The 12088-nt window shown below is 38.2% G+C and overlaps 1 protein-coding gene across 2 annotated transcripts; it reads right to left on the bottom strand.

Annotated features, from left to right (window-relative positions):
• Positions 1-1735: 1735 nt before the first annotated feature.
• Positions 1736-3826, bottom strand: LOC107655044 (transcription factor SOX-4-like). Of its 2 annotated transcripts, none has more exons than XM_016442438.1 (2): positions 3608-3826; positions 1736-3292 (listed from the first exon to the last, which is right to left on the bottom strand). In XM_016442438.1, the coding sequence occupies exon 2, from the start codon at positions 3197-3199 to the stop codon at positions 2132-2134; it is 1068 nt and encodes a 355-aa protein (XP_016297924.1). In that variant the 5' UTR covers positions 3200-3292; positions 3608-3826; the 3' UTR covers positions 1736-2131. The 2 variants fall into 2 exon arrangements, with proteins under 2 accessions (XP_016297924.1, XP_016297925.1); XM_016442439.1 differs by having other exon boundaries at positions 3637-3826.
• Between the last annotated feature and the right edge of the window lie 8262 nt (positions 3827-12088).

Below are 12088 nucleotides of genomic sequence, written 5' to 3'. Positions count from 1 at the left end.
TCACTTATAATGAAACAAATATTTCCAGTAAATTGCGTTATTACTACAGTTTCTATAATTTTGAGCATTTAAAATGCCAACATTTCAGTTTTAAAGCACTAAATCTTTATGCACTATACATATATGTTGAGGCAATGTTTTTACACGTTGAAAATCCTCATATTTTTGTGTTTTATGAATGAAGGCCTCGTATCACAAACCACATCCATCTTTCCTATCGGTCCTCATGTTTAACGCCATTTCTCTTTTACTTGAAACACAAATACCTGAATTACATGTGTAGTTTGACCATTGAGTGTGGCGTCATTCTAAAAACCACTTGGCAAAACTAAGATTTTTGCAAACTATCATGGATTAGAAAAAATACTGATCGTACAGAACTAGTTCAGTCAACTCTTTCCTACAATAAGGAAACACAACACGATGGAGACTGTTTACGCCTCTGTGGTCAGTGTGACAAAAGTAGTCATTATGCAGTCCAAACAATGAGGTTAAACCAAGAGCAAATACACAGCAGGTCCCTTTCCTTTTGTGTTCCTTTGCTTTGCACAGCATGCCGCTGCTTCTTCGCAGGATGTTGTGAATCGACGAGGATTAACAGTTTATGTAAGATATGAACTGCAGGGTTTGTTGTCCCTTTTCTGACAACTGTTGGTGGGAGGTAAATAATGCCGGTCTCTTGGGTGCCAACTGAACTGAAATTAATAAGAGAATGTGGATTAAAAAAAACAGGACAGATCCTGTTTTGAGAAATCGGGGCACTCTTGTCACTTCGGTTGGCTTCGGATGTTTTTTCCGGGAGAGAAAGAGACGCTCACACACACATACACAGATCATCACAGATGAATTACCTACGGGAGGCACTAGGACCTAGACAAACGATCCCTGAGAGAGTCAATGGGGGCCAGCTGGCAGACACAGATTTCTCGCCCTGATCGGGGCAGCTGCAGCCAGACTGCAGACATGACATGCATTTCAGCGAACCAGTGCGGGAGCCCCCCCTCGCACGCCTCCCCACCCCGGCAGACGCTCGGTTAGCGCAGAGTCCGACCCCTGCATAAAAGCTGATGCCTGCATGGACAGATGCACAGTTCCCTGAAAGAACCAATCCCAACCCCCCCAAACCCTAACCTTCACCCCCTTCTCTCCACAGTCCAAACAGTTCAGGCACACATTGACACACACATCCACACACACACCTGCACGCAGGGTCAATGCAGAGCTGCCTTTAAATCACATGTGTGTTTTAACTTCTGCAGCAATGGCAAGGTGATGAAAGTGATATTACCTAATTAAAGAATATGATATGAATTATGTGTCTTCAGTGATTTTATCTGCAAGGTTACTGATGCTTTACAGTAAGTGCTGCAGATTTTAATAAATGGTTTCTCTCATCTTTTCTTTTCTATTTCATCATTTTTACTTCAGTGTTTCAGAATATTAATGCACTGTCAGCAGACCTCTATATTTATGCACATTGACACTTACGGGGGAAATCATATTTGAATGAATCTTGATTAAGCGTTTACATTATGAGCAGTCATAAAAATGACAGTGCTGTATAATAAAGGGCTTGTTCACCCAAAAATTGTTGTCATTTCCTTACCCTCATGACATTCTGGCTTCAGTGGACCACAAAGAAGATATTTTGAAAAATGTGGTTGACGTATGGACAAAAACAGCTGACATTCTTCAAAGTACCTTCTTTTGTGTTTCGTAAATAAAGTAAGTCATGTAGGTGAGTAAATGATGACAGAATTTTCATTTTTGGGTAAATAGATACAAATCTTTACCTCTGGAGACATTAGCAGTTAGTTTAAGACATTTATCGAGACAGCTGGTAAAAATGCGTCTTTTTTCATGCCTTGGTTTTCATGCCTTGGTTTCACGCGTCTACGAATTACACCCAAAGTCTGAATGTCTTACTGTCCTGAACAGCTCTGCAAAGCCCTCTGTGTCTGTTAGCTAAACCAACAAGATGTGACATGCTTGGAAAGGAAAGCAATAGCACTTACGGAATTAATTGAGAAAAATAAACACATGGAAAACGGAATTGTCCAAGTACAACATGAAAAAAATATTTTCAAATTGGCAGCTATGCAGGCCTGGCCATATTACAGAGGAGTCGACTTTAGTAGGTGAACACTAGGTCTGAGATGCTGGGCACGAGCAAGTCCCCAGAAATCATTTCATTCACCTCTGGAGTGCAGTAATCTGGGAAGTCAAAATGGGATCCTGAGTTAGCATTAAACGCTTCGAAGTCTTTGTCCAGAGCGGAGCAGTCCATAGGCATACTGTTAGAAATGATATGCAAGAGTTCCTCATCCAGTTCCTCATCCGAACATGCTGACGACACCAAAGAGGAGGAGCTGGTTGAAGTTGGTGTGGAGGATCTTCCAGATGTCGACCCTCGTGGTTCGCTCATGGTGGACTCTGGGAGAGCCTGGCACTCATAGTCCGAGGAGACACTCTGGATGCTGCTGGTCTGAGAGATGGGCACTTTCACTCTGAGCTCAGGAACTGGTTGCTGGTCCTCAGAGGGAATGGTAGCCTGCTGGTGAAGGACAAAGTGACCTGACGGGTTGTGATCATCTTGCAGAGTCACTGGACTTTCTAAGTTTACATCCATCGTGTCATCATCGCTCATGCTCTCGCTGTAGCTCTTATATTTATTGCCAGTAAAGTTCATTTTAGGCTTGGTAGAAGTGGGTTTCATCTTTAGCCCTTTGCAGAACAGCCCAGTAGATCTTCCTGAATGGGGCTTGCTGGATTTCATAGGCAACTTCTCTCCAAGTTTCACAGGGGTTGAGATCTTGCTCTTCTTCCTGGGCCGGTACTTGTAGTCAGGATAGTCAGCCATGTGCTTTAGACGCAACCTTTCAGCCTCTTTGATGAAGGGTATCTTCTCATAATCAGGCAGTAGTTTCCAGCGCTTTCCGAGGCGCTTTGAAATCTCAGCATTGTGCATGTCAGGCCACTGCTCCATGATCTTCCGTCTCTCAATCTGGGACCAGACCATGAAAGCGTTCATTGGTCTCTTAATGTGCCCAGTTGGAGTTTTGCACCAGTTGGGGTCTTTGTTAGAAGGTACATGTCCAAACACCTCAGCATCGTCCTCTGCCGCCAGTCCCACAAAGACCTCTCTGGTAGAATTGCCATCCATGACTGATGAGTATTTGTGGGTCCTTTGCTGAACCATGATGCAGCGCTAAGATCTATTCAGTAGGTTCCCTAGAGTCATCCATGACGAGACACTCTAAGATGCAGCAGCTCATCAATTCCTGCATTTATCCTGAAATAAATACAGACATGTTTTCAGCGACCTCTTATAAACTTATTCATCTGTTAAATACAAACTTTCATTTTTTTCATAGACAACTGTTTCCAAAATGTAATGTTTGTTTTAAATGGATGGAATGTAATCTTTTCAATGGATAATGACATAAGTCTTTAAATGTAGTAATTTAAACATGTTATAGATATAGTTATAGATAGATATGTATATAATTTTTTTTTAAATATTACTAAAATATTTACTTTTAATTTTATATATAAACACACACACACACACACTATTAAAAAAAAATCATTTTTATTTAGTACTTACAATAAAAACAAAGACAGCTTCTTGCTTACTATGCACAATCACTTGTTCTCCTCACATAAGCATCTCCTCCGCTGTAGCAGTTGTGGTGGAAGTAAAAAAAAAGGCTGTCCAATGTCTGCCTGCTGTTTAATCACTCTGTCCTGCATGTGAACTCTCTCTCAGATGCTCTCTATCTTCTCAGTCACTCTCCCTATCCTCGTCTGCCGTTTCTCCTCCCTGCTCCCTCTTTGTAGGGACGCCCCCCCTCGTCTGCTGTTTTATAAACCCACACTGTAAACAGCTCAACCTTACCAGACACAGTCTCCTCCCCTTCCACCCACCGCTCTCAGTCGTGGTGTGTGTGTGTTTGTGTGCGTGTGGGTGTGTTAGTGCCAAGGATGGGGGGGTGAAAGTTTCCATGCAGTGAGGCACAGCTACAGTGCAGCGGATGGAAAGAGAAAGAGAGATGCTAACTGAGGAGGTGTTAAATGCTACAAGCAAAAACTTAAATTGGGACAAGACCTTCAAGGCAGTCTGGCACATGTAGAAACATGTATTCATGAGTTTGTGTGATGTAATTCTCCATTTCCAAAACTGAAACTAGCACACTTGCAGGCATGTATTCAATGTATATTTTTAGGTATTTGACGTAGTGTTTTTTTTAATCAGTATGAAGATTTTTAGTTAAATGTTTATGAATGTAAGAAAAAGTGTGTATTTTAAATTCTTTTTCACCTCTTTTTTCCATTTTATTTTGGGCTATTTTTATATAATAATAATTTGCCAAAAAATAAGAAAGAAAAAGAAAATAAACTTTTTTTGTGATTTAAATATGCTGTGTAGCAGCCAATCTTGTATTTTTAATTTATGCGTCCTTATTTCCCTAATTTATGGAGATTTTTTTTTACACTGTTAAATAGCAAATCTCAAAATAAATATCCAATTTTATACTCTTCATTATACTCTTTGAAAACCATTGACTTTAGTTTTTTTGTGTTTATTTTCATTTATTTATACATTATCGTAGATAATTTTAATACTGGCCATTTATTGGTTATTACCTATAATATAAAAATTATTATTGGCTTAAGAATTGTAATATCATTGCATGTCTAGTTGTAACAATTCTTACACTTCTTGTTTCTCAAGAAACAACTGAAAACTCATTTCTTCCGTGAGCATCTAAATGCATCCTAAAAAAAAAAAAATCTATGCTCTTATTTTCCCTTAATATCTTTCTGTCCTAGCTTTTATTGTTTTGAACGTTGACTGAAAACTTGTATAACAGACACTTCTCATGTTTATTGCCGTCTTATGAAGAATCACTTGTTGTTTTCCTCAACTGTAAGTCGCTTTGGATAAAAGCATCTGCCAAATTAATAAATGTAAATATAAATGTTACAATAGAATATAGAATGTTTCACTGCAGGACATGCAACTCAAATATTTTACGAAGCTGCCCTTTTATATTACATGAAAATAAACATGTACAGTATCATCACTAAAACATCATGGATTAGATGCTTGTGGTGGATTGGTGGCTGAACGGATATGGACAAAGAGATAAATTAGCTGCAATCTATATTTTTCTTAATCTTGGACATTGACGCAGTGGGCACTATCTTTTTCTAGTGCCTTCACATATCAATTTCTTCTGTAATGTAAATTTTAATGAAGGAGCATGGGGAATGCAGAACATCTAATAAGCGTGCCTTCACACTTTAAACATTAAATGAGAAGATCTGATAGCATCTGCAACGACAACATTACATCTTGACGAAACTGGCGATTAGAATGAGCTATCATCATCTGAATAGATACAGCCACTAATGCTTCAGTGAAATATGTCAGCTGATCCATATGGTCAGTGTCACTGCATCAATACGCCATTGCATCGATACACGCTGAAATGCCCCAAAACAGTTAATTAAAGCAGACTGTCACTAAAGTGCCAATAATGGTAATACACATTTAGTAATCAATGAAGGGCCGTCGTCAGAACCCGAGGGCTGAAATGCAAGCTTGCATTTCTCCGGGTATTTCCATATAATGGGCAACTGTTCAAAATCTTGTCTGCCAAATTAAATATTCCCTTATAGTCATGCATCAGTCCACTCATGTAATTCTACTGTAGTATAGGTGTGCGGGCCAGGTTTTCTCGTTCTCTGAATCAGCAAAAAACTCAAATCCAATTACAGATATTTTTGCACGGCCTATTGTGTCAAGTTCATAGTGAACATCAGTCTATTGAAGCCTCTTAACAGTGTCAATATGTCCTCCAGCACTTAACGTAATGATCTGGGCCACATCATGGTGTGTCAGACATATTCGTTTGACAAATAAAACTGGCATTAGCCTGACACTATAGAGCAGGGGCGGCGGTGTTAAACAAAAAAAAAGACAACAACACTATCACCCACCGACCTAGTTCAGGCCCTGGCCAAATCCCTGGCCAGACCTAGACACATCATCTAATTACAGAACAGGCAGAAAAGTGAGGATTGGACCCCCTGAGCAGGATGGGTGTCTGTCTGGCTGATAAGGACAGGGCCTCCTCCTCTTCTGCACCCATCCCGAGCAAGCGAGTGTTAGAGCGGGACACAGATAGATCATCTTTCAGGGATTAGTGGGCAGAGGGAGGAGCCTGATCTCAGTGCTGCTCCAGTTTCGGAGTAAGAGGGAGCCGTGATGCCAACGCAGTGCTGAATGAACATGGACGACATATGCTGGACCACCTTATAACACTCTTTTACATTCTTTGTTTTCGGGCAGGTAATTTTGCCCAATCTATCAGCCGCTGTGACAGGTGACATGTAAAATGGTTACGCGGAAATAAAATGCTTTTCTCTCGTATGTGTATTTCTTAAAGAACTTTGCAGTTTTGTACTAAACTACACTAATGATATCATTAGTTTATTGTTGTCATTATTTTCAAATGATATTTAATGTAAAAAGTAATGGTCTAACTTAATTCCACACAAATATATACTACAGTTTAGAAGTTTGGGGTCAGTAAGATCTTTCAGTATTTTTGAAAGAAGGTTCACCATTCATTTGAAAATATGGTTAAAAAAACTGTGATATTGTGAAATATTGTTACAGTTTCTATTCAAATATATTTAAAAATGTTATTTATTCCTGTGGTGACAGGTTTTTTAAATAAAGAGTAAGTTTAAATAGATTTGCATAAATTGCTTCTTGAGTTATTTATGGTCAATTTTGATCAGTTCGATTTATTTTTTTATAGTTATGGCAGGTTAGAGTTAAGACTTTAATTATACACATCTTCCCTGGTTTAAATATGCCTCCCAGTTGCTCTTGTTCTTTATGGTGGAAGTCTGCAGTGGATTTGCAGGTTTTTTATTTTATTTAATTTTTTGTTTTGTTTTGTTTTGTTTTGTTTATTAATTTTATTATTTTATTATTTATTTATTTATTTATTCATTCATTCATTTATTTTTGGTTTGATGGAAATTACATATTTTTATTTTATTATTTTTTATTTTTTGTTTATTATTTGTTTATTTACTATTTATTTATTTTTATGTGCCATTGAATGTTTCTGCTTTCACTCAGGCTGTGATCTGGCCTCTTTTTAGAGTATTTTGTGTCTGTAATGTCCAACTCTATTTGAACTCTAGTTGAACGCTGTTGACACATAAGCATCCTCCTCCATGATCAGTGGTGGTCCTGCAGAGGGGTGTGTGTTTGTGTGTTTGTTATGGTCTGTGTTTGTTTTGGGACTTGAGAGATTACACATTACATCCTTCCTTGCTTGCACTGGCAGACACAAGTTGGAGATTTTAGCCTGTCTAACCCCCTCCTCCTTTTCCTGTGCTGGTAACATTTGGCCTTTGTCAGACAGCAGCAAGAGAAATGAACGTGAACTCCTACTCTCCCAGACTACAACCCCTGACCCGTTTAAGACTGCTCCCCTGCCCCCCCTCGGCCATTAATTTCTGAGAATAGAAACTCGGTCTGAACTCGAACAGAGATGACAGATTAGTGAGGAGTGTATAAATCTAATCTCCCCAGAGGAGAAAAGATGAATATTCCTGATTGCCCCAAAACCCAAATCAAATCAAACTGTTATATCATACAACCAAATGCATACATAAGTTCCTCATCTAGTTTTAGTTGGTTTACTATATAGAGTTTGATTAAATGGTCGTAATCTGTGATGCAGTCAGACAGTAACTCTCTTCATAAAATCGCTGTTGTTGATGCGGTTCCATTAGGGTGCAAAAATGTTGTGTTTACATCACCAGATGGTGAATAAAAACATTAATCGACAGCTCGTAGCTTTAAAAACGTAGTAAGACGTGTTTCATCTACACATCAGACATACTGTATGTTGATGTGCGGATATCAGCGATGGAGATGTTCACCGCTATCCTGCTTTGAGTTTTATAAGAATTAGTCCACCCACTCAACATGGAAAGTCAACAGGAAGATCCTCGCTCTAATGCTGCTCCCCTTGTTCTGTCCAATCACAGGCCAGGATTCTGAGGGTCAAGTATCTCCTGAGGGGTCAGTGACTAAGTGGGGCGATAGAATGAGATAAATAAAGGGGACCTGGTCTTTGTGCATTGTTAGCGACAGGCCAGGGCCTTAAAAGGTTGCATCTGAGCACTTTAGAGAATCACGTCTCCCCCACGAACTCTCAACCATCGTAGCCCACCCTTACTGTTTCCTTATTCATGAGAGAGGGGGTTTCTTAGGTTTCTTCTTATTCAACCAGTGTTATTCTTAAAGGCATAGTTCACCCAAAAATTAAAATTCTGTCATTAATTACTCACCCTCAAGTCGTTCCAAACCCATAAGACCTTCGTTCATCTTCGGAACACAAATTAAGATATTTCTGATGAAATCCGAGAGCTTTCTGACCCTCCATAGACAGCAAGGGAACTGCCACGTTCAAGGCCCAGAAAGGAAGGGCATCAGTAAAATAGTCCATGTGACATAAGTGGTTCAACCGTAATTTTGTGAAGTTACAAGTATACTTTTTGTGCTCAAAGAAAACAAAAATAACAACTTTATTCAACGTTTTCTGAAATATGGCAGAGAAGAAGTAGCTAAATACTTTGATATTGTTCACCATTGATGACTTCATTTTTTTATTTCTTTGATAACTTAAAGGGATAGTTCAGCCAAAAATGAAAATTCTGTCATTAATTACTCACCTTCATGTCGTTCCAAACCTGTAAGACTTTCGTTCATCTTCGGAATACAAATTAAGATATTTTTTATGCATTCTGAGAGCTCTCTGACCCTCCCATAGACAGCAAGGATGCTAACACCATCAAGGCTCAGAAACATAGCAAGGACATCGTTAAAATAATCCATGTGACATCAGTGGTTCAACCGTAATGTTATAAAGCTACGAGAATACTTTTTGTGTAGCTTTATAACATTACGGTTGAACCACTGATGTCACATGGATTATTTTATCTCCTTGCTACGTTTCTGAGCCTTGATCGTCTAAGGACCCTTGTTGTCTATGGTAGAGTCAGAGAGCTCTCGGAATGCATCAAAAATATCTTAATTTGTGTTCCGAAGATGAACGAAGGTCTTACAGGTTTGGAACGACATGAGGGTGAGTAATTAATGACAGAATTTTAATTTTTGGCTGAACTATCCCTTTAACCCCCAAATCCTCTATTTCACCATGGACATTTTTAACAGTTGGTAACAATAAGAAACCAAGTCGAAAATGGAGGTGTCAGGTGAAAGGAATATGAATATGTAGAGTTTACATAGTGTCCCTTAACAAATCACAAGCTTGGCTTTGATATTGTCAGACAAGGGCAAACCATAGAAACAGAATTTTGCAGTGAAGGTCAGGACAGGGTACATGCTGTTCTGCTATGATCCAAACTCCCCAACTCTATCATTATGAGCATAACACTCCTGACATTTGTTATCCTCCTCTGTCTGGGTCTCAGGCACTGAACCTCCACATGTTTTGGCACCTCTCTGCATCAGAGATGTGCACATTGTATGCAAATCTTCTGTGCATAGGTTTTAGGCCCATTTTCTTCTTTTGATAGATTTTCAAGACAAATATAATTTTCTCAGGGAGTAAACATAATGGAAACAAGTTAATCAAAGCATTAGACAGGATTTGCAGATTATTATCGACTGATGTAACTCACTGGTTCACTTGTCTAGCACAGAGAAAAATGTTTATCATGGCCAATAAGATTTTCTTTTGAGCGCAACTCCATGACATCTGTCTGTTCATAGCCAATGAAAATAAACTGTGAAATATCAGCAGGAAATTTGTTTTTCCTTAGGAACAATCTGTTCCAGATGAGCAACATGCTGTGGGATACGAGCTGTACTTTTATTGAATTAGACTGTGTGAAAGACTAAAATTTTTCATTGTTTCTGTGGCAGCATCCGAAAGCATCGCTCTTCTCTTAATGGGGTCTTCATCATTATTTCAATCACTGCTGTAGTAAACTGCGATTCCCAAGGTTATAAGCAGAGAGCAAATGAGGTTGCATCTCTTTCCAAGCCTTATTAATAAATCTGCCTGGTCCCTGGCAGACACTCTTTGACGAAGGATAAAAGAGTCTCTTACGCCTCAAATGAAACTTATGTTCTAGATAGATGTAGAGAATAAAGTTTTCCTGTTGGAGTATCTCAGTAATAAGTCTGAAGAAGACTGCAGACAAAATTTCTTCTTGCTGTGTTTAGAGCATATACTCTACATGACTTGCACATTTTACCAGCAAGTTTCTAGTTCATTGTATTTTTTCACGGAAATAAGGAAAGGCATGTATTTCTAGAATGAAAAGAAGACAGAAGTAAGATTAAACATTACACTTTACATATTTCTTATGTATTTTTATTGTCATTTTCATCAAAAGTTTTAGTTAATTTTATTGTTATGTGCATTTTCATTGTGTTTTTGTTATTGTTGATGAAACCATTGATGGATGTTATCATCAGTAATTTTGGTTTCCATAAATTACATATCGTTTTCTTCTCTGTTTAGCTGGGTTTGTGTCAATGTCATCCAGCCTTCCCATCAGCTACGACAAATGCTAACTTTTTTTTTCTGATGCGATGAACACTGGAGATGACACTCTTCCTGCCTGTACCAATTACTTCCTGCCTGCAAGGCAGCTTGAACCAATAGCATTATGATATTTTGATCATGGAAGTGGGGTGAAGGAGCGTTTGCCTCTCTACCCTGTGGGATCCTCTGCACCTGTACTGCGTCACGCTCTTGATCTCTCTCCAAAAAGCCAACTGAGCCACGTCACGGTTCCCAGCCTGCACCCTTTCTGCTTATGTGTGACATCTGGTTCTTTACGGGAATGTTTCATTTGCTAAATATTCTTCCGTACTGCAGCCTCTGCCGCAGCATGTAAATGCTGAGTGTTGAATTATGTGATAGCATTTGGAAAGCTGCAAGTAGAAGGCTGCTTTTTCTCTTGTCCTTCAGTTTGTATTCTGCAAAACTGTTTCTAATTTCATGTTGCAGGCGGTGCTATTGCGTACAACTTTTGAAACTTCAGTGAAAGTAAAAGATGAATGAATGCCACAGTTTCATCATTACAATTTTTGTGTATGGGTGCAACACATAAGGAGAGCAGCATACTTGCTTTCACAGAGAATGCAGCACCTATTTTTGTTACCTTTGCAAACAACATAAATCATCAATGACTCAATGGTCTCTAATATGCGTTTTAAGAAATCAATTGGTCTTCACGAATCCAATGAACAGTGCAAAATATTTTTGAGTTATATTTTTTATATAGTTTATGTATTTCAAAAAAATATTGATACATTTAATTATATTTAATTATATGTATATGTATTCATTTCTTAAATTATTTTTAATTCTTCTCTAATTGTTTTTAATTAGATATATTTAATTATATATATAATCTATCTATCTATCTGTCTATCTATCTATCTATCTCTCTCTCTCTCTCTCTCTCTCTCTATATATATATATATATATATATATATATACAGTATATATACTGTATATATGCAGTTCATTTGATTTACCACTTTTTGAAAACACCCATTAAAATTTATCGTTAAATCTAAATTGTGATAAAAAAATAATTAAAAGCTTAGCTTTAGACTTCCATAGTAAATACATTACTCTTTTACCTACTGTGGGATGAGTCTCTTTTTTTGGTATTCAACATCATGCCTCAGATGCTGTCAGTAGAGCATAAGTTGTATTTAACCTGCAACATTTCTTTAAAATTAAAAGGATGAGATTAGTTTATTCATGGGGTTATACAGTACATTAAATCCATAAAAAGGAAATGTGCTATATACTGTATTTAAACGCTATCTAAATGAAACATGCATAGTCCCTAGTTCCTTCCTCTCATTTATTCTGGATAGGTGCCTTTCATTTTCCAGTACCTCTGGGTTCATCTGTATCTCAGCACATTAAAATCCAGCACCAGCCTCCAGCCTTGACAGCCCTGACAGCAAAATCACAGTCTCCCCCATCAGACACCATTA

This window comes from Sinocyclocheilus anshuiensis, unplaced genomic scaffold, assembly GCF_001515605.1.
Source record: "Sinocyclocheilus anshuiensis isolate Anshui unplaced genomic scaffold, SAMN03320099.WGS_v1.1 scaffold1072, whole genome shotgun sequence".
NCBI lineage: Eukaryota > Metazoa > Chordata > Actinopteri > Cypriniformes > Cyprinidae > Sinocyclocheilus > Sinocyclocheilus anshuiensis.
The sequence above is the reverse complement of the archived record's forward strand: the minus strand, read 5'-3'. Positions and strand labels throughout refer to the sequence as shown.

Excerpts from the sequence above, each read along its gene's own strand:
- LOC107655044 (XM_016442438.1), bottom strand. The coding sequence starts at position 3,199 with ATGGTTCAGCAAAGGACCCACAAATACTCATCAGTCATGGATGGCAAT.